Source organism: Columba livia, chromosome 2, assembly GCF_036013475.1.
Source record: "Columba livia isolate bColLiv1 breed racing homer chromosome 2, bColLiv1.pat.W.v2, whole genome shotgun sequence".
Lineage (NCBI taxonomy): Eukaryota > Metazoa > Chordata > Aves > Columbiformes > Columbidae > Columba > Columba livia.
The window spans coordinates 22,329,516-22,352,471 of record NC_088603.1 but is presented as its reverse complement, the minus strand read 5'-3'; the positions used below and the strand labels follow the sequence as shown (position 1 = coordinate 22,352,471).

The 22,956-nt window shown below is 42.8% G+C and overlaps 1 protein-coding gene across 9 annotated transcripts in view; it reads right to left on the bottom strand.

Moving 5' to 3' along the window:
* The window catches only part of ST8SIA6 (ST8 alpha-N-acetyl-neuraminide alpha-2,8-sialyltransferase 6), a 73,477-nt gene that overhangs the window by 41,705 nt on the left and 8,816 nt on the right, over positions 1-22,956 (bottom strand). For 5 of the 9 annotated variants that reach the window (XM_065050897.1, XM_065050892.1, XM_065050894.1 and 2 more), the window contains exons 1-3: positions 12,161-12,646; positions 11,789-11,884; positions 1,773-1,871 (exon numbers count right to left, since the gene is read on the bottom strand). In XM_065050897.1, the coding sequence (XP_064906969.1) occupies positions 1,773-1,871; positions 11,789-11,884; positions 12,161-12,420 (455 nt within the window). In that variant the 5' untranslated portion in view covers positions 12,421-12,646. Of the gene's footprint in view, positions 1-1,772; positions 1,872-11,788; positions 11,885-12,160; positions 12,649-18,349; positions 18,472-22,956 lie in introns of those variants that run through there. The other 4 variants (XM_065050901.1, XM_065050893.1, XM_065050899.1 and 1 more) reach the window with 4 other exon arrangements.

Below are 22,956 nucleotides of genomic sequence, written 5' to 3'. Positions count from 1 at the left end.
TGCCAGCAAAACTCAGTATTTCAGGCTCTTTATCACCACCAGCACATACCTGCTATAATAATAACTTCCCACTTACATAGCAGTTTTTACTATCAAATCATTTGACTAACTTTAGTATTTTTTTTTCCTTTCAGCCAACTTATGAGGTAAGAGCATCGAGAATGTCCCTGAAAGTCTAGAACTGCAACATAAAGCATTTATATATCATGCCTGTGGGTCACTCCTTGAAAAAAACAACAAAAGATCCCTGCAGCTCCTCTTGGTGATGGGCAAGGAGTTGCAATATTCATGGCACAAAGCAATCCCTTGCTCCTTTGTTCCAAGCATCGGTTTCTCTTCCTATCTGCCCAATTCATCTTCTGCCTCGTTAAATGCTGCAGCTTTTAGCCACAGAATAAAGGTCTCGCACTTCATAAAGTTTCTCCTACTGCCTCAGCTCCAAAACATTCTAGATATGAAGAGCACGTCTGCATCACTGCAGCCTACACAACCTTTTAACTAACGGGATAAATAACAGCATTTATATTGCTATAACTGGATTTTGGAGGCAATGCAGTGACTGGTTGTCCTTCTCTTGGGGCTAATCACTCAATTTTTCAGTCAACTGCATTCTTTGACCTCTGTTTAACAGTTTCTCTTTTAGCTCTCACTAGCAGCACATCAGTGACGTAGTGGTCTATTACCTTTCAAAAGACTAAAAACTTCAATATAAGTGTTGCTGATAAGATGGAATATTGATGGGAGAAGAAGTTATAGAGGAGAAAAACAAAAGAATTAAAGAGTAAAGACAGAATGCTGGGAATATGGTGACTTAAATGGGTGAAATATCTCAAAACGCAATCAGAAAGTCAGGAGTGGGCAGAAAAGATGGGAGAAGTTTTAAAATCATGATTTAATATCGTTTCTGTATTAAGGAAGAATTTGACTTCTCCAGTCCTTTGAACAGGGAAAGGCGTGTAATTGTTAGACGAGCTTTCGTTTCTCATTGCATTTCTCTTCACAAACGGAGGGAGGAGAAGAAAAAGCTTCCAGTTTCAAAGACACTGTGGCACATAATTAATTTTAAGCTGGAACTCAGTCCTAATGGGAAGCCTTTCTTATTTACAGTGATTTATTTATTTGTGCATCCATATAGGCAGAATGTTATATGTCAAAAGCAACGGGCTGTTTCTCCCACTTTCACATTAGAAAATAGCAAGGAATTAGAGCAGGGCTGATATCAAAGATTTTTTTTTCCATGTCAGGAAAAGGCAGAACAGCAAGCTGAAACTCAACATTAATCTGGGGTGTTTTTTCAATGTATCTAAAATTGAATTATTAGTTTCCTGTGGAATAGTTATTATAATGAGAGCAATCAATTAGTAAGTTTTTATACTAGTACATTTCCGTACTTAGTCTAGTGAATATGCTAAAAAGAATCCATTAACTGAGGCTTCTCATAGCAGGAGTGTTCACCAATCAGGAAAAAGACACTCAAGAATTAAATTATACCTCACAGATTCTCTTCAATGTTTTTGCGAATATCCTGGAATAAAATGTTGCTAACTGGCAAGGAGAAATCTTGGTGACTTACACTGTGGGGAAAAAATATTCTAACTTTGAATAGATCTAATTCATGTGAAATAAAAAAATGCAGGCAATCATTGGTTGAACAATTTCAGTTTCCTGTTGTATGGCTCCACATTAATATCATCGAGAATTATGTAAAAAGAGGACAATCTTCTACCCTTCTATTTAAAACAAACAAAGCAGAATGCACAGCAAACACCTACCTTTTCTTCTTGATAGATGATGACAAAATGTTGTCCTGAATTGCCTTACATTTTGAAGCCTGTTCAAGCTGGTAAATTCCATTTTTATTAACAGTTGTTCTGTTAAAAATGGGGGGGGGGGGGGGTGGGCAGGGAAGAGAAAAAGCAACAAACTTTAAAAGAAAGAACATATTCTGACAATGCTGTCACATTTACTTTGCTATGACAATAAGATTAATAACTGTTGATTTAGCTGAAAACATTACCAAAGAAATCTTATTGACTTCTATTGTGAAGCTCTTGTATAAAAGGAGAGTTTGCTGCTAGTGACTATAAAATATTTGATTCTTTAAAGTAACTCTATTTCATAGTCTGAATTATATTTTCTGCTGTAATCAGAAAATATAATTTAAAAAGAAAAAAAAAAAGAAATCAAATTGGGCACCTCTTGAACATTATGTTTTGGAGATATTTAAAATATTCACCAGTAAAATATTTAGCAGATGTGATTTCCTGAAGTTGTTGATGAAATGCAATATTCAGAGACAATATAATATGCGTAAGAAACACAGAGGTGAAGTGGATCTTTCTACTTGGACCTTTACTTATTGACTGGAGATTAATACTTCCTCCCTCGTTTATTCTTTATTTACACAGTGAGAATAAATATTTGCAGAAGGAACCAAAGCAAGTGCCAGACAGCGATCTTTAATTCCTGTTGTCTTATTTTCACCAAACTCCTTGTGTGGTCCTCTTGCATTGCAGTCCTGGTAGAAGATTGAGCTGTAAATTAGTAAATGACCAAGATACCAAGGTCTTGTTCCATTCACCTCAGTTCACCCTGTATTGAGGTTCAGTCTCACACAATCACCATCTTCCTTCACCACTCTTCTGCTGTGTGTATTGCCATTTACTATTAAGTTTCTTCCCTCCAGCATTTTTATTTTCCGTGCTTCTGACCATCTTCCCCTCCCCACACCCCAATCCATTTGGGTTCTTTCCACTGATTCACCACTTAATGGAACACTTGGACACTGCATGTTTGTCCCAACCAGAACTAGAAACACAGAAGGCACAGATGCTGGATCATTCCCTCACGGGTGCGAGCTGCAGCAGTGAACACAACCTGCGTTGCTCTCAGAAACACAGAACGGCTGAGCCATCTGTATAAAGTGGCACCCATGCATGGGAAAGGGCCTTCCTGTTTCGCACACAACGCACTCTGCTTCTGAACCATCATCCCTTCTACTAACAAGGACCTTCGCCTGTTAAAACACAGAGACCACTTATCAACAGGATTTCTGGCAAGCTGATTTTGTAGCTCTTGGCAAAGATGCCATTTCAAGCCACAGAACCACAGAAAGGTTGAGGTTGGAAGGCACCTCTGGAGATCATCTGGTACAACCTACTGCTTGAACAGGGCCACCTAGAGCCAGTTGCCCACGACCATGTCCAGACTGCTTTTGAGTATCTCCATGGCTGGAGACTCCACAACCTCCCTGGACAAGCTGTGCCAGGGCTCAGTCACCCTCACAGTGAAAAAGCATTTCCTGATGTTCAGAGGGAACCTCTTGTGTTTCTGTGTGCGCCCTTGGCCTCTGGTCCTGTCACAGGGCACCACTGAGAAGAGCCTGGCTCCATCCTCTTTGCACCCTCCCTAAAGGTATTAATAAGGTTGCTCCCTAAGACTTCTCTTCTTAAACAACTAAAATCTTAAACAATTCACACAAGAAAATTGACTGAAGAAAGAGCAGAATAAATGCTTGTTCATTTTGCTGCTGAACTGATGGTATGTTCCCAGCTAAGACAGGGGAGGAATAGGGAGAGAGCACCTTCTCTTTCCATTGCCCATTAATTTCTAGTGATTCAGTCACTCCACAGGAGCAATCCACCCAGCACGTGGGCTGCAGAGGAGGGACAACAGATCTCCCCTGTTCTTTCCATCAGGAACTTCTTCCCAGTATACACTCGGTGCCCCATAGGCAGTCTGTGTACCCCTTGTTGCGGGCACTAGTAAGACAACACCATACAAACCTCTATCCTTTGAGTTCTGCAGTGTCTTTAATACGTAGTAACAGCTGGCACTACCTGCTGGGAGCTCCTTGACTGATCTTGCATACAGCTCCTTATCTAATTCAAGGAGTGACATAGAAACACGAGGGCAGAGGGCTCTCAGAGCATCCGGTTCAGAGGATCAAGCACACAACTCAGCAGGTCTTACATAGTAAGTGCCAGCAAATATTCTGCATATACCATTTACACACACAGGTTTATTGCAGCCTGAATGGTTCTGTCTACACCAAAGAACCAGGTGGGCCCTTTCACAAAAGAACCCAATACCAGTTCTCAAACACAGTTAGCACTAAATAATGTTTCCTCTCTCTTGCTTCTTTAACTCAGTAAGCTCAAATGATTCTTCTGCAGCTTGAAGTATGAGAAATGGCTACAAGCAAAGCTTAGCAGTATAAACACAGCCTTAAAAACAAACAAACAAACAAACAAAACCAAACAAAACAAACTATTGATATCATAAGCCAGGTGCATGTTATTGGTGTAAATAAGTCTTTCAATACAGCTCAAAATGAGGCTGCTGGATGCTGGTTTCAGAAGTGGCCCCAGCCCCGTGAGGCACCACTGGCCAGAGGAGCCCTCCCTGCCACACCGAGCCAGGCAGGCCAGGCCGGAGCAGCTGGCTCAGGCAGGCCAGGCCGGAGCAGCTGGCTGCGTTCACAGGCTCCGTCAGAAAACCAACATTCTCCCACAAGTGTTTCAACCCTGTGCGGAGAATCATTGCAAGGATAAAAAAGAATGAGCAAAATAAATCCCTGTTCTGTTTTGCCGTTAAATCCTGACAATCACTTTTACAACCATCAAGGGCAGGAAAAAAAGGAATGAGTCTTTCCTTCCCTTTCCATGGCACATGTAAAGATTGGTGAAAATGGCACAACTGTGAGGAAAAACACATATTAATCTCAATCCAAATTCTTTATCTATATAAGGTAGGCACAAGATAGATCACCAAAATGCATCTTCTGTGGCTATTTCCACACAACATTTAATCAATGGACTTTATATGGTGCAAAAAGATAAAAAATAAAACAATTTATTTGCAAGATATGCAAAGCAATACTTTTCCTAGTAAAAGTTAAATTTCTACATTTCTGTTTCACTGTCTGAGTGGCCCCTGCTTCAAGAGTGAAAGATTTTTTGCATTCAGATAAAGAGGGGTGTGCAAGGGCCAGTCCAGACTTCTGCTGCATTATTCATTGCAGAGCTGTGCAGACAGACTCAGATTAGATTTCTGATCACTTAGGACAACTACGGTAGGCAACATTTATCACTAAATGAATTTACCTGACCTAGTGGATGACAGTCGTTCTTCAATACTTAGAACTGCACTAAAACTTCTGCAATGAAATGAGATAATATGCCTAACAACACAGATATCAGGCTACATTCAACTAATTTTTCAAACTCTTAAACTAGATGAGAACTTGAAGTGGAAACCACGTTATATTCTGTTGGTTTGAACTCATAAAACTGATGAAACAGAAATTTCTGCTGCATTTCTCTTAGAGTTTAGATGTACTCAAAGCCAACCTCACTGGCCAAAATCTGAAAAAGTTTCCTTTTTTTTTAATCATATACAAACAGCTTGAGGACCACATCCTTCCTAGGAACTCAGAAAGTACACCATCTGTACTTTAATAAATCCACAGTTAGATTAAGACCATGTGCCACATTTATCAGCATGTTGTTATTCTATATCTATCTATATCTATATCTCAGCAAGACAGCAGTTCCTTAAATTGTAAAATTCTTTAAAACGAGGATTGCACCCACCTTTAGAATAAGAAATAGGGAAACTATATGAAAAGTCCACGACCCCTTTTGCTGCACCTGGAACATTCAGTCCTGAGATTACAGGGAGACCTAGTGCAGGTAATCACCAAATGGACATGTACCTCAGTTAACACAGAGTTTTTGGGGAGCAGTTGTGCAGGGAGGAAAAGAAAAGGGAAGCTCTTTAAAAAAAAAAAAAAAGCAAACTCAACCCCAAACAGTTAGCAGAGTAGGAAAATGGGTGGACATAAGGTAGATGAAGAAAAGAATGAACGGTAGGGAAAAAACAAACAAACAAAAAACCCCCACAGATGGAAAAAGGAAATACAGTGCTGTGAATTATACCATAACATAAAGATATGCCCAGGACCAGAAGTCTAGTCCTCCAGAATTCCCACAAAATCAGCTGGAAACAATTGAAAGAAAGTGGGATAAGATTTTCAGAAGAGCTCAGAACTGGACTGTCTGCAACTGGACTGAAAGCAACAAGAATTTCACCCCAAATTTCAGCAGAAGTTAAGTCCAAACTGAGTGCATGGAAAAATCCCACTCATTAGCTTTACTCATTCTGTGCCCAGCAGAACTAGTTGTTGCACTTTCTCTATGGCTTCCTGCTCTTGTCTGCCTGAAGCAGCACTGGACCTCTGAACCCTGCTCCAGCTGAGCATCTCCTGCTAAAAAGAAAAACTTCTGCATGCAAAACTGCACATTTCCATCCTTCTACCAAACTGGCACTGAACAACACTATCCAGATTGTGAATACCTTCTGTCTTAATCTCTTCCTTGAAAAGACTAATTTATATTTGAATCTCATAGTCTATTAGTTGAATAGTATTAAAAAACATAATCCATACTTCCCTAGGAAGGGTGCTCTTAATTGTTTTCATCTTTGACACTACTGCCAATGCATCAGACGATAAAAATATAGTGACATTTTTAAGGTTCACAACACTTTGATTAGTAAGGCAATACACAATCTAAATGCTTGGTGAAATGGACTATAAAAATGGCTTTATCAAGCCATAGGAGTAAGAATTTGTCTTGTAACATTAATCACAGTAACTATGAAAGAGACTGTTCCTACTATTCTTGTTCAAGTTCCCATGCAGGTTTTGCTTATCTAAGGAATGCTAAATCAGGTCTTTAAGACAAGCTGCATTTTTAAATTATTTGGAAGACCTTATGGTGCATTCACCACTTGTACATAACATCAGATACTTTTTATTTATAAAACTCATAAACCACATGACACATAACATGACAAACAACATTCAGAGTCTCACAGTGGGTAAAGTGAAAAGAATAAGGTGCTTACACTAAAATGATGTTACAATAGTACACGACAGACAGAATGACAGAGCAGTTTCATTTGGACCAAGTAAACAGAAAGAGGCTGGGAAACCTTTCAGCACTGTCAGAACATAAATGTGTCCTGGCAGTGGCTTTCAGCTGAACATCTATTCATTTAGACAGAACTAATACATGAGGCATGTGTTAGAAATGTGCTCCTAAAATATGTCTGCATGCATCTCTCGGGAATGAAGGAAAAAAATACTAAGAGAGCAGTAAAATTAGTGAAGTGGCCACCAGTGCCGACTGATCTAAACTGTAGCAAATTATTTGTGCAATATACCAAGCTACTGTTCATAATCGAGGTAATAGCCTGTCTCTTCTTTCCCTTCTCCCTGCCAGAATGCAATATTTTGACAAGAGACAGAATGTACAGGTCTCTGTAGCACAGTTAATTAAGTATAGTTGTTTATTCCCTAGGCCTGCATAAAGACCTGCTGCTGAGAGAGGAAATGGAGAAACCAACACTATGAACACTGTAATAATACTAACTTGTTTACTCATAGCTCCTCAATCACTTCCTCCCACTGTTCAATTACCCCAACAGCCTCTACACTGTGCTTGCCTTGGACCTGCAAAGACAGAGTAAGTAAGGGAAATAGTAAGTGAATGCTGTAAAATTGATGACACAAACAGAATAACAGAGTAGTGGCGGTCAGTTGTGCAGGGTACTGCTGCCTTGTTATTACTTGTATATAAAGAATACATAAATAGTGCTTGAGAAGACTATTTTCATTTCCCTTGTAGGAGATGGCATTATTTATCTTCTATATATTCCTGGGCAGTACAAAAGGAGCTAGAATTTCTGCCCAAGCTTAACATAGCACACCCTTGGCCTCATAACAAAGAGAAGACCACCTAGCTCCTCTTACTATTGTCACCTTCCCCAATAAGCACTAGCAATACTGAGCCTTCTATTTTGCTATTAATGCTGTGACTACACAAATATACCAGCACAGAGGTGGGGAGGGAGCACCAAGTGTCTAAAGGTGAAACAAGTGCAAGACTACTTGTTTTGGTTGTACTGTTCGCTTAAGCAAGTTTAAACGGTATTTGCAGGCACAGCTTAAAATTGAGAGGATGGTATAAGGCACGGGCACTAGGATTTACCAGAGAACCACAGTATTGCAGTGTAAATGATACTGGTTCCATGAATAAATTTGGGGACTAGTAGGGAAATTGTACTAACAATGACCTTGGTTTTAGTAAGAAACTGTAGTAAGAAGCATAGCAGGCTGCACAATAAACCCAAGACAAAAACTGGAAGTCACACTGTAAAGGCAGTCAATTTATCTAACAAGAAAAAGTGGTAAGAAATGTCCTGTAAGAGACAAACCACATCTTCAAGGTTATTTACTAAGATGCAGATCTTCAGAGAACTTTAGGTGCCTAGTCACCGTCTAATTAAACACCACTGTGAATAATAGTTCCCTAAATATCTATGGCAGTCTGAACCCATCCTCTCTTTTTCATACTTTCATTTTTCAGTTTCATCGTTTTAGATGAATTACTCAAAGTAAAACAACAGATTAGCTTTCAGTATTGCAAGGCAACCAAATAACAGGGTCTTTGAGATTCTTCAGGAGATGTCTGGTTACAAATGTGTCTCCAAAAGCAAAGGAAATCACGATAAGATTAGCTTGCCATTCTGAAGATTGTCTTGATTACATACACTCGGAGTTCAAAGAAGGATAATGCCCAGTTTTTTCCTTTCCCAGATCCTCCCTCCAAAGTTGGTGAGAAAATCTTAGCTTGTGTTAGGGAATAGACTGCCTTAGCTTATTAAATTATTGATTATGCTGCTTCTTATAGAACTTGGTTAGAAACTGCTTATATAGAATTCGCTTAGCATAAATAAGTTTGCTTAGCATAACTTCTGCAAGCTGTGAACCTTTGCACTTTCTGCTTTGTTAAGTAAAAAAGGCCTCAGAGTCTTTGAGCTAGAAGATAAGGAGAGCTGCACCCCTGGAGATAAGTGAAGGAACAAAATGGTATCTAACAGAAGATGAGACACAGAATAATGTTTTGGTTATTGCCAAAAACTTACTTCTCTCCAGCTGCAGGCACAAAATAGCAACAGAAGGTCAGGACTTTGACTGACGGCCTGTCCAACAAAAATTAAGAGATCCAATGAAGAACAGGGGGACCCTAGACTCTAATTTTGCAGTTGGCTCAGAGTGACGCACAGTGGGTGAGGGCTTGGATTGTGGGGGTATAATTGCCCAAGTTTTTTTCACTGAGGGTCCCTCTCCAGAAGGCACCCAGCTTGAGCTGCTCTATGCTGTACCTTGTGAATAAATTAGTTATTTTAGAAGAATTTCTGGAATCCAAGCCTGAGTCTCTGCTACGGGAAGACCAGGAAAAAGGAACTTTGCTAACACTTACCAGAAAAATGCATCACACTGAGGAATAGATCGCAGTCTAACCCAACATCCATGCACATCCTCTCACTCTGGAAAGGACTTTGCTGTCAGCAACACAACAACGCTATTCAAACTGTCAGGGTACTTTAGGAAAACCATACTTCAGGAAGTCTGCACCAAGAGAGTTTTCCTAGTTTTATGCATCAACATAGCCTCACGTGATAAAAAATTCAGTCAGCCCTACAAAACCTATTCCAATGAGGGACTGTTCTGTACTTTTGCTCTACTCATGGATATGGCAGCAAAACCCCACTGCAAACTGGAATCTAATTCCTCTTGACTGGACCATCCATCTCCATTACTGAGGGACTGGTTTGAATCTCCTGAATGAGTCCAGATGCTCTCTGGATCAAATCTCTCCAGCATGGCCCTCAGCCAGGCCCAGTCCAGCTGCTGCCTGGATCAAACCCCTCCAGCGTGGCTCTATGCCCAGTCCAGCTGCTCCCTGGATTAAGTAACAGTTCCTGGTCAGTCCAGCAGCTCTCTCTCCTTCCTCATATCCCAAACATGCACCACAAGCTCCTGGCAAGCCAGCTTACTGAGCATAGTCACTCAGGTGAGAAAGAACATCCTCTCTTGGATTCAGCCAGCAAGACTTCCCTCCGAAGACACCACAGCTATAGGAGCTAGAGCAAAATGAAACTCTTTTTAAATGAATAATTCACTTGTCACACTTTTGTGGTCACTCAGTTACCAAAAAATACAATTTCAATTTGATAAAAACTGGCTCCAAATTGGTGCCAAAATCCTCCAAGTGTGTTAAGGAAAAACGTGTATTCAAAATCTCATGCTCACACGCCCTATTATAGAGATTAAGAACTGACCCATACATGCCAAAGATTTTCAGCCCTCTTTAGTACATGCTGCTTCCACTTTCTTTGCTCCATTTGTGACTGTACTAACAGCAGTTGGGAAGCAGCTGGACTCTGTTCTCTGAAATACTCTCTGCTCGCATTTCTACTCAATTTGACTCCATGGTTTAGCACACAGAGCTGGGTGAAAGGAGACTGCAGCTCAGAAAGGGAAAAGGAGTATGAGAAGATGGGGTGGAGGGAACCACAGACATAACACAAAACAGAGTGGAGAGGAGAACAGAGTGACAGCTACAAAACTCAAAGCAGAACAGAGCACATACTGCAAAACCAATAAATTGTAAGGACTGGAAAAGAAGAAAAAAAAAAAGCAGGAGGGGAAAAAATGAGCACAGGAAAGAAAAGCAGGCTAGAGGCACATAACAACAGTTAAAATGCTGCAAATGTTTCTGTTCCTTTTCCTGTTTTACTCTAATTCTGAAAGATGTTGTAAACTTGCTACTTGTAAAAGTTCAAAATTTCGAGCCAAGGAGCACACAGGATCTCTCATCAGAAACATGTTAAGAAACCAACTGTGTGGATACACTGCAATGATTACTCTGACTAACGTCACTTGCATTCACTTAGGGAAAGCACATGCTGTTTCAACCCCAAATTCAGCTAGACTGGGTGAAATGGTGGCCTCAGTAAGGTTAACTGCATTGTGATCGTTCACTTCAGTATAGCCAGCCATCACAGTTCCCATTAAAGAACCAATTCCCCAGTTCTTTGTAATTTTTATCATGTGTTTCTGACTATAATTTATATTAACATATAATAACAATTGGAACAGCAATGCTAATTAGGCCATATAAAGTAAAAGACTATAGAAAAAATATTTGTGATTGACTTCTTACATAGTAATCTCTAGTGTGGATTACACTACCCTCTTCTGCACTGTTTTTCTACAGTGTATGAAAACTCAACAGCACTAAAATAGTCGTTAATATTGAAGCCTGCATATTAAGACATGACTGGTTTCACAGCTAATTTTGCAAACTATTTTCATATTAAACTTCACAGTATAAAATAACAGGCTGTAATGCAAATATCTACACTGATCTAAAGGACCAAGACGGGAGATCAAGAGAAAGGACTCCTACAAAGTAAGATGCTATGTAACATAAAAACGCTTCGTATTTCTGGCCTTCATCCTATTGATTTCAAAGGAGAAATCTGTATTTTTAACTAAATAGACATTACAAAAATGGTAATAATGTTACCCAGCTCCTGCTTCACCTTCCTGGAAAGAAGAATAAAAGATACCTGGAACATGCCATTCAGCAAGCACTTTTTGCATCGTATGCTAACAAAACTGCTTCACGCAACATGTTATCGGGCTCAAAACCAAGGGCAGAGTGACAGCTGTCATTAAGAGGGCCTACGAGCAAATAATTTATTTCAGTTCAAGTGAATTTTCATTTCCTTGGTCTAATAGGTCTTCAACGCTCTCTCTGATTGAGCTGCCAAAGCAAAGGAAGCATGAATTGGAGTGAAGGCACATTTCTGCTTCTGTAGACCACTCCAGCCGGACCCGCGGTGCCGGTGCCCGGCGGCGGGCAGCCCGTACCTGTTCTCGGTCTGAGGCAGGGACGGTAGAGAGGACCTGAGGGCTCGCACCACTTTCGGCGTGACAGCAGCTCCTCCCGCGTCCTCCTCCCAGCCCCTGGCAAAGGAGACGGGAAAACAAAGTTGTCAAAACCAGTGATTAAACATCATCAGGCGGGAGCGGCGCCGCTTTCCTCCCCACGAATCGTTCACACGCCGCCAACACCCGAGCCGAGCCCAGCCCAGCCCAGCCCAGCCCAGCCGCGCCGGGCTCCGCCGCGCCCCGCTCCCGGCGGCGGGGGGCTCGCCGCGTCCCACTCCGGCTTTCCCCGCCGGCTCCAGGCTCTCCCGCCCCGCAGCCCCATCGTAGCGGGGGACCCCTCGGCCGCCCTACCTGGCACGGACGGGCTGCTGGCCGCCCAGGCGCAGGAGGCAGCCGCCGAGCAGCAGGCTGCCCAGCGCCGCGGCCAAGGCGATGACAGCTCGCATCGTGCGCTCGGCAGCGGCGCCCACCGCAGCTACGGCCGCCCCATAGTATTTAAGGGAGGCGGCGAGGAGGGGGAGGCGGTCATGGCAGCTACAGGGTCTCTGTGCTCCGCCCCTCGCCCGTTTCGGCGGCCGCTGCCCTGCGCCGCCGCCGCCATCAGCCCCCATTCCACCGCGGCCGGTGCTCGCAGCGCCGGTGGTCGCGCTGAGCGGCCCGGCAGGGCTAGGCCCGGGTCCCCGCCGAACTCGCCCCTCGGGCGGGCAGCGTGGCGCTCCCCGGGCAGGTCCCCGCAGGGCGGCGGCGGTGGCCACCGTGCAGGGGGCGGCTCGGCAGCAACTGCGGTTTCCCCGCTCGCTGCCGGGGCGGCGGTGCCGGCGCGGCGCGGTGAGCTGCCGCGGCGGGAGGGAAGGACCCGGGCGGCCTCGCTGGCGGCCGCTCGGGCGGGCTTCTCGGTAGCAAAAGTGGCAGCGCGGTTACCCCGCGGTGCGAGGGGGTTAAATACTGTCGGAACTTCAACTCGGAGGAGGTGAGGCATCGGTGTGCGGGGGTCACCTGGCGGGGAGCCCCGGAGCCTGCCATGCCCTCTGGCTGGTGCAGCGAGGTCGGAGCTGCTTGAATAGCTCTTAGTTATAAATAACGTTCAATGCCTGTAATAAAATGTATTTGCAGTGGTTTTGGTAAAGAATGATTCTATAGTAAGCTAGCATCTTTTTACCTAATTGTGTACTTAGTATTGTTTTCATAAGGCCAGCCATTGCTATGAGAAACCTAGTAAGATGACAAGGTGCCATTAATTAGGCCACCGTTATTAAGTGAGTGGGCAGCAGCGATGCTATACTTTACAGCACCCTTCCAGTTGTGAGCCAGCTGACACCTCGTTTTTGCAGATTCTTCCCTATCCTTCCCTTTTTTTTTGTATCTCTAAGCATTCCCTTAAGCCTGGAAGCTGCTCTTCTTCCTCAAACAATGGCTTGGAAAGCCTCAAAATAAGAGCTCTGCTGCAGCTGTATAAGTAATAAGGCACTTGATATTGTAAGCAGTTAGATAGGGCAGTCAGAAGCAGCATGCCTACTGTCCATCAGAGGAATGGCACCAGCTGTGATGGGGTATGCCAGGAAATATCTAATTATTTTTTTAGGGTATGTGTGAGCTCACTGGTGAGCAGCACTGTGGGTGCTGGTGGGAGGGAGCCAGCAGCAGTTGTGCTCTGCTGTCACCGGGGGCGTAGCAGGTATCATACTGGTTCAGTGCACGGTCCCCTTGTGAACATGGTTCTGTCGTCTTCTTGGCTCTGAAGTACTTAGTCGTAATAGAGAAACAAAGCCAGCGTTAAGACTTCTGAAGTCCTCAAGTAGTTTACTGGTTTCAGGTTGTCATGAGTCATAAAAGTCTTGAACATGAAGGTGTTTTGTCACCATTGCCAAAACTTGTACTTCAGCTTCAGGCCTATCCTATAAATCCAGTTGACATATATTAACATGTAGGGGCCAACAGTCCAGCTTCTTAGGGTAAGTATATGATCACTGGTTAGCATGAACTAGAAGTGTCAATCCCATTGTTACCTCTGTAAAACTTAAAGGTTCCTGCTTATGTTAGTGGTTATTATCAACTATGTCATAATATCCATTAAATACTCTATGTAAAACAACAAAGTTTTCAGTTTAGAAAGTCTACTGGTGCTCTATTTCAGCTCTGAATGAAAGACAACCAAGAATTACAGTCCAGAAAACTATTTGGTTTTTTCCTTCACTGTTATTTTCCTCTGCAACACAGTTTTCCCATGAGTCCTCAAGTATCACTGTCAGCTAATCCATGGGAAATTTAGTGATGTCAGTGAGGACATCGTATTTCAAGTTAGAGGTCTGTTGCCAACACCAGTCTATAATATCAGCAGAGATTTTTTTTTTTTTTTTCCCGGATCAGAAGGTTAATCTTTGTGTCATATTAAAGTTCTTGCAAAGAAAAGGGGAAGATTATAAACCATATTGGTTTAAATTAGACTTGGCACTTAGTGCTTGTTGTTTACCAACAACTTTACAAACACTTATTGATTGATTGTCACAATATCTCTGGGTGTTACCAGACTTAATTTCCTGGCAGAGCAGCTTAGCAGAGAGGTTAAATGACCTAACTGAAGGGTGAGAGGAGAATCAATGGTAAATCAGGAATCAAAATTAGGAATGCTGGATTCAAAGACAGTTTCTCTTGCATCATGTTGCCATGTCAGAGGCAATGGTGTCAAGTAACATGACACAGAGGGTCAAAATGATAAAGGCACACATGCCAAGTATGCCATACATGAGAAGACAAAGACCAAGCAGTGTACACTGAGACTGTGTCCCATCCGTCCTCCTGACAGCTGGAAGCTGCTGCATCTTGGCAGCATCCCCCAGCCTCTGACTCCCATTAGCTTCCAAAGTCAGTGGGAACTGATAATTACTGGCTTACACAGAAGGAAGAGATCAGTAATCGGCCAGGTGGTGTCATGATGACTTTGTTGCTGAGTTCCTACAAACCTACTTAGCTGCTAATTTGGAAAAGGAAAATGTAGCCGTGGGTATCATCTGTGAAAGGCTGCTGCCCCCCAGGTTGACAGGATTGCATCTCAAAGAGTCTGGTGGTGGTGCCTGTGGGGCTGCTGGTCACATGGAGCTAGCTCAGCCGCCTTCTTTCCAGCAGCTAAATCATATTAAGGAGCAATTAATGCTCATTAAATGCTTTCCTAATGCTGCTTTCTCATCTAAGCAATGGCTGTCATAGGGATATTAGCTATTGCAAATAGGAGGGGAGATGACTGGTACAATTAGGATGGGGAAAAAAGGTACTAAAGTTATTAATTGAAAGTGGAGTCCCGCATTGTGGCAAAGCATGAGAGCCCCCAGAGTGCGGTGTCAGTGCAAGACCACTATTTTTGGTATTTCTAGTGTAGTCATCGATGTAAATACTTTTAGTGAAAAAAAAAAAAAAGTCCAACAAACTCACAGAAACAAATCGTCTGTGTTTCAAACTATGAGAAAGTAATTGGTTTGTTGCATTCCACAACTTCTTCATTTATTTGCACCCCCAGTTTTGGGCAACATGGCTTAAATAATGATAAACAACAAGAACTGAAATACTGTCTGCCAGACTCTAGGACATCAAATTGTCCAGATCATTTCACAAAAGAAAACAACAAAAACCAGCATGTCCCTGTATCCCACTAAATAAACAAATAAACCCAGTAATCACCTTGTGTGACTGTTGCTGCTGTGCTTTATCAGTCTGGCCCTAACGTTTTCAGGACAGGATTTTGTGGCCTGTAACTTACAAATTAGGCTTTATTAAAATAAGAATGTAATAACTAAATTCCGCCAGCAAGCAGTCTGTTGAGGTCTATGTAAAACCATGGCATACTAGCTGTTTCAAAGGAGTTAAGTGTACCCCTGTTTTGAGATGTCCACCAAATGTGCCAGTGATGATTCTCCCTGTACAATGCTGTTCACTCTCCAGAGGTCAAGGTGAAAAAAATCAGGGCACATGGAGAAGTCCTCAAGATGCTGAGCATCTTTTAAGATGTCACAGCTATGGTAGGACTTGCCTCTTAAGCACAAAATTGATTATTTTGCACTGTTGTAAACTGGCTGTGTTTGGCTTTTTTTTTAGCAGAGTAATGTGTTGTGTGTGCTTTACCAGATTCCGCTAGTTTAACAGAATAACCAGCTTCTCCTCTTTAGCAGTCACAATCCTGCCCCATGGCAGATAAACATTCATTGCCAAAAATGCATCTTGTAGCATAAGTAAACCTGAGTCCAGTAACTACTGAAAATCAGTGCTCTGCTGCCAGCAACTGTGCAAAGCTTCACCAATTAAGGGCACCGCAGGCATTGAAATGCCCGTGATTGTAGTGCAGTCCAGTGTGTGTGCTCTTCCTAAGGAAGCTGATGAGGGAAAAAGATCTGAATTCTAATTAGATACAAAAGAGGATTTTAATGCAGAAACCCTGAAAACTGGCAAGTTGTTAACCTGAAGGGAGATTTTTTTTTCTCCATTCTGTCCTCTTCCTAAGTGCTCTCAGCATGACTTCTGAACATGACACCATAAGAAAGGCCATACTGGGTCAGACTAGAACAGCGTGTTCTTCAGGCAGTGCCCAGAAGACGGCTCCTGGGGAAAAACTGTGCAGTGATCTGTCCCCAGGATCCTTTCTCGGCTTCCAGCAATCTACGGTTCAGGGAATTTCTGAACCACAGCTATCTGTGTGTTTAGTCGCCTTTCATGGATTTTTCTTCCATAATTGTGTCTAATTGCTTTTTGAAACCATGTAAACTTCTGGCATCAAAAGCAGCTTGTGTCAATGATTGCCATCCAAGCTGAAATCCTTCCCATTACGATTAGCCCAGGAACAATTTGCTAAGAAAAGTCTGTTGTTATTTGGAAACTCTGATCTCCTATGCTAGAGGACATGAAGTGGTAAGTGTTCTTTTGTGAAGAATTTTACTACACATTGCACAAATCAACACTGCTGTTAATACAAATTCACAGCATCCATTGCTAGAATTCAGAGTGAGTTATTACAGAGCATACTGTGAATGCAAATTAAAAATAATGCACAACACTCAACCGAATCCTAATGGACCAATGGCACAAAGTCAAATACACCAGGAGCTAAGACTTTTAATACTATTATTAAAACCTCAAGCAAACAAACAAAGCAAGTAAATCAGCACTGACAAAAACTGTTTGAGCAACATTTACTCGTCATAGATCAGCATGCAGACTGACAGTACAGCTCCCAGCGGTTCCTAAAATGCCTGCGTCGCTGAAGGGGGAATATGCCTCCAGGGATGTCACATAATGGAAGGGTTCTCATCAGGCACTATGGTCGATAGTTAAGGTAATTATGTCAAGCTAAACATTTCTTTCCATCAGTGAGTGTGGCACAGTGTGTCCAGCTGCTTATCTGTAGAAAAATCCAATTTGGGATCACAAGTTTGTTGAAGCGTGTGTATAAAATACTCAGCAATAGAAATGAAGGGCCATAGTGGAGTTCAGAATCATCCTTAATGACACACGTGATGGGCTGCAGGGGTCAGTCAACATCGTTTATGGTTATGGGAAATCAGAGCCACAGTTTAGGAAAATAAATAAATTCATTATGTGAGCAAATAGCAGGGATTACTTGGAAGAAGAAAAAAAAGGGATGTCTATATGAAGAAAGATGGGAAGATAATCTATTGAATTTCATCCAGGATGGTGGTCTGACAGCCCAGCTCCAAACTGGCTTCTTGGGATCACAGCACACTAAAAAAAGCTAGATCCCTTTGTATTTGTGGGTTGATTGGTTGGTTTGTTTGCTTGGGGTGTTTTGGTTTTTTTTTTGTTTATTTTTGTTTTGGTTTGGTTTTTGGTTTTGCATTCTTACATTTAATTTGCTGAAATTCACGTAGAATACAGTAAATAAAAAAATAAGGAACCACCATATGCTTGTTTGTGGGGATTAGTACCAAATAAAACAACAGAAGTGATACAGAGCACCGTAACCACATGGATTTGAGGGGTTTTGAGGAAAGAACACAGGACCTCTGTCTTTAAACTGAGAAAAAGCCATTAACCACATTAAATACGGTTAAACATATAACTGGCCAGATATCTGCTTAAACCTACTGTTGTGTAAGACTGATTCTCCTGCTCTTTTCTGGAATAAAAACTGTTGAATACTCTGTAGAAATGTATCTGCTGCAAATCCCAGATTTGCCATGTTCCATCATCAGGTGGTACTTAGGCTGTTTGCAGCCCTGGGAAGTCAATGCTGACAAGGCTGCGGCACAAGGGAGGTGCCAAATGGGTGCAGGTGTGCCCAAGCCCCCTGCCTCAGCTGGCCTGCCTGAGAGGGGGACGTGGGGAACCGCCACGGGGGCAGCTAGACAGAGCTGGGGGCTGTGAGATCATTTGGGGAAGAGTCCATGTCCCAGAGGTCATGGGGCTGTGTAGGAAATAAATCCTGAGTATGCTTGAGGCCCAGGGAGCCATCTCACAAGGTGCTTGAGCTCAGACACAGCTTTAAGCACATTAATGTTTCTCTTAAACTGGGACCAGTCTTGTGCTTAGGAGAAGTACCTGCGAGAGTCCTCCAAAAGCTCAGTGTGTCTCCACGATGAAATCAGGGCTTACACAGGGCAGGGGGCATATCCATGCAGTGACAGGGAAAAGCAGGACAGTCACCGAACCTTCAGCATGCCCTGCGAAGAGAAACGATGTAGGAAAATAAGCCATGCAAAAAAATACCTCAGTATCAGAACACCCTTCCTGTTTTGAGATCCTTGGTGAAGCTGAGGGAAAAAAAAACTCTAGACAATTCTTTATTTCTGCTTCTCTAATAACATCTTGAGCCATTTACAAACTGAAATTGAAAACCTTTAACTCCAAACAGAAGTAAGTCCAGACTGCTTCAAGAGCCAGCAAGATATACAGGCATTTGGGAAGGCTTATGGGAAACTGGGGTTGTCTCAAATGTCTTTTCTCTGCTCTGAAGCAATTTTCTTTCTGAATGCTACCAGTTGTAGACTGGAGTCCAAAATAAGGTGGGATTTGTGCTGACATTTGCAGGAGCGTGGCTGTCCCACCAGGGCCGGGAAGCGGGATGGGGCCTGGCCCTGGCTGTGGCAGCGGCACAGCCCCTCACTGCCATGGGGAGCAAGTGACCAACCTCGGATGGGCTTTGCCGCCGTCAGGGACTGCAAAAGGCAGCCGGCAGGGGCCAAGGGGGGAGTCGGGACTTTGTCCCTCTCCCAGCAGATCATTTGGGCTCTGCTTGCTCCCTCTCTGTCCTCTGAGCATACAGTGCTAGGTACAGGACTCCATGCCCACAGTGAGATCCTTTGGTAGACAAGTATAATCTCCTTTGTGATTCATGCATTAATTAAGAATAACAATTCTTTTAAATGATTCCTTTTCCATTTCAGTAAATATGCTGATATCCCATGCCTCGGTGACAGGCCTTGCTGATCGTATTACTCTCCTGGCTCGCTTTTGTTAGGCTCTGCAAATATACTGCCACTCGTGCAGAATCGGTATGCTGGCTAAGCCTGAATCTCTCCTATGGTCCTCAGATAGCCACTTATGTATTTGTCTGCCTCTCGATTACTGTACTTCCAGAGAAAGCACATTTTGGTTTATTATTATCCAGTGCTTTCTATGGCCTGGCGGAAGAGAATTAGGGTCTAGCAGAGGGGAAAACGAAATGTAACCTGGGAAAAGTGAGTGCTGTCTGGACAGAAGGGATCAATAAATGCTCATATTTAGCATTGCTTTCAGAACAGGCATTCAGTACCTAACTCCCAGGTGAGACTTCTGCAGCACATGCTTATTTGCTTCTTACAGATTGATCAATCTTATTTTTAACCTTGAGGGCTCTAACACCCATAGTACTTCATTCAGAGACCCACTGCGTGAGGTGCTGTTAGAAATGGCCCAAAGTTCACAGGTTCAGCTAAACAGACTAAGCTTATAAATGTGCGGTTTACATACAGCATTTCTGAGTTGTCTTTATTCAACAGCCTTGGTTAGCATCACCATCGGATCTGAAGGAATCTAAAAGCAGATCAGTGTTTGGGAGGAGGACCCAAAGGGGAGAGCAGGAGCGAGCGGGGGAGGACGGAGGCCCTGGGGTGGTGAGGGGGTGCGTGGGGAGCTGTGGGGCTCAGCATGGGGGACACCCCGCTGGCATGCAAGGCTGTGTGGAGCCCCAAGGGCAGACTGGGGGAGGATGAAGGCATTTTCAGCTGATGCTTAAAGTACCATTATCATGTGCTGGGGAGATGTGCATTTTAAAGACCCACATTTAAAATCCTTTGCCTTTAATTTTTTGTTTGCATATTGCATGAGTATGCATTTGACCGAATAGCTGAGCACACGTAAAAGGCAATTCTAAAGCAAGGAATCATCACTTGAAACCTGCAGCTGGAGAAAATTTATTCAGGCTTTCCAGATGTACTCAGGCTCCACTTAGCTGTGGTTAAGAGCAGACTGAGAATTTAACAAGTAAGCAATATGTGATTTTATTGATAACTGTTGGGTATGGTCATGCAAAACTGAATTAATCCTGCTGACAGCTGACCAGAGAGTAACACAGACAGCAGCACCTCTGTGAACTGCCCCAAACCACACAGCCTGGATCTTCCTTGGGCAGAGATGCTGCTTCAGACTCTGCACCACAGTTTTCCTTCTTGTGTGACTCACCCTTCAGTAATGTGTATGGTGCAATAGATTTTTTGGGGAAAAAAGAAATCTTTTCACCAGGGTTGAGACTTAGACCACAAATTCAGACTACATTATGAGAACTGGAACTAGCTCCCTTTCTCAACCTCAGTGAACCAAATTATCAGCACAGAATTGCATGTTTTCATTTCTGTGGCACGTCTGTCTAGCTAAAGATGAATAACACATAGTGTCAGGTTTCTGAACTGGCTGCTATATGGGATATTTGCATGTAGTGCACTGAGCCCTGTAAGACAGGAACCAGTGGTCGCCATGGGGCCTGTTTTGTGCCTGACTCAGTGATACGTGTCAAGATCTGAAGCAAGATGATCTCTGGAAATGAAAAGGTGCAGTGTAATTCAAAATTGTGACATATTGATTTCTTTGTTCAGATACCAAATAGTTTGTAAAGCTGCAACACAATGCTATAATTCAATGTTTTGCTCCTTAATGATTGTTCAGTAGCCCACTTACAGATACTGTTTTACCATATACTGACATTTTATATTTATTGAGCATCTATTTTATCTAGACTCATAAAAAACAGTGCAGGAAGTTTTTAATAAACACAAAGGTATTTCAGGCTAAACAAAAGCAAGAACATGTGACTATGGGAGTACACTCCCAACGTGTGATGAGAAGGTGCTGCCAGATGTTCTGCGGGAAACTGGGGAAGGAGGCATGAGCCTGGGAGCTGTGAGGGGAGCGCGGAGCATTGCACTGGTTGGGCACTGGTGCACTGAGGCACTGAGATCCTGACCCTGATGTGAAATGAGTGGCCGTGCTCTGAGCACAGAAGGCATCATCCTAACTGCATCCCACAGCAGCTGTTGGAGGGGACAGCAGGGAAGGGAACGGTGTTTTCTCCAGGCTCTGGGTGAAGATGCACTGAATGAGCTGTGGGCTGGGCACAAGAGGATCAGATCACTCTTGGTTTTTGACTGTATAATATTTGGAAGCTTGTGTTAGATTCCTGATTCCATATTTAGTTACTGCTCATATTTAAGTCCAGAGAAGATCTGGGGCAATTAAGTTATTAAATATGAACTTAGAAAACTAACTTCCCATTCACATTTTGTTTTTAAATAGCCTATAGATACTGTGTTTTTCTAGGAAAGATGTAAAATGAATAAATGATGTACAAACAAGCTTGTTTTGCCAGTTATAAGTACAAAACCTTGTAAGGACTTCTGCTTTTAAAAGGAAACTGAAATAATACATTTTTTTTCGTGCTAAACATCAACTTCATTAGATCTGTTTATTTAAAGGTTCTTTAAAAAACAAAGACACAAAAGTCTACTTTAATGGGACACAGCTTTGATACCATGGCTGGGTTTCATATGATCAGATACAGTCATATAAAATATATACATCTACATCTGAATAATTTACCCTGGCTCCATTTATATAATATTTAAAGGAAAGATATTTGCTTCTGGGGATAAATTTATCTCATCCAAAAGTGAACATGTTTAAGCTCACTTCTTTTACCACACATATAAAAAGATCCCAGAGAGGCTGGTTCAGCTACAGGTGAGATAAAGCCCTCCTGCCTGACAATAAGAGAAATGTAGGGGAATTAGAAGCATTCCTATCCTGATATGAAAACAGAGGTTGTTTCTTTTGTTCAAATGTATTATGCTATGAGATGGTGGCAAGCTTTTAAATGAGTATTTCTTTTATAGCCTGGTACATAACTTCTACTGCAGATGCAAGGTTGAATCAAGTCGCATTTTTACGTGTACTAGACTTGGTAACTCTAGGTTTTAATTGCATTGCATATTTAATTATGTGGGAAAAATAATTTAGAGACATGGCACAGTGCATCCCTATTGACAGGAGTTACCCCGTCAATGGACACCCTGCTGCATTTATGTTGCCTACTTCCATTTCCCCTGAAGTTAAGACCAAAATTTTCCTTTATCTTCCCTTTGCTTTTCATCACCCTCTGCCTTACAGCAGGGTGGGATTTTCCAACCACTTGGCACTGAAATCAAAGGCAGTTTTACTGTTAAATTCAGAGAGTGGAATTAGTTGGTAGGAAGCGCTCAGAAAAATCCTGCCCCCACCAGAGTAACTCATCCGTCACCTGGGAAGGGCTCTGGTACCCTGGTCTCTTTAGTTTGGAGAAGAGGAGACTGAGGGGTGACCTTATTAATGTTTATAAATATATAAAGGGTGAGTGCCATGAGGATGGAGCCAGGCTCCTCTCGGTGGCAAACAATGAAGGACAAGGGGTAATGGGATCAAGCTGGAACACAAGAGGTTCCACTTAAATTTGAGAAGAAACTTCTTCTCAGTGAGGGTGACAGAGCACTGGAACAGGCTGCCCACGGGGGTTGTGGAGTCTCTTTCTCTGGAGACATTCAAAACCCGCCTGGACGTGTTCCTGTGCGACCTCACCTAGGTGTTCCTGCTCCAGCAGGGGGATTGGACTAGATGATCTTTTGAGGTCCCTTCCAATGCCA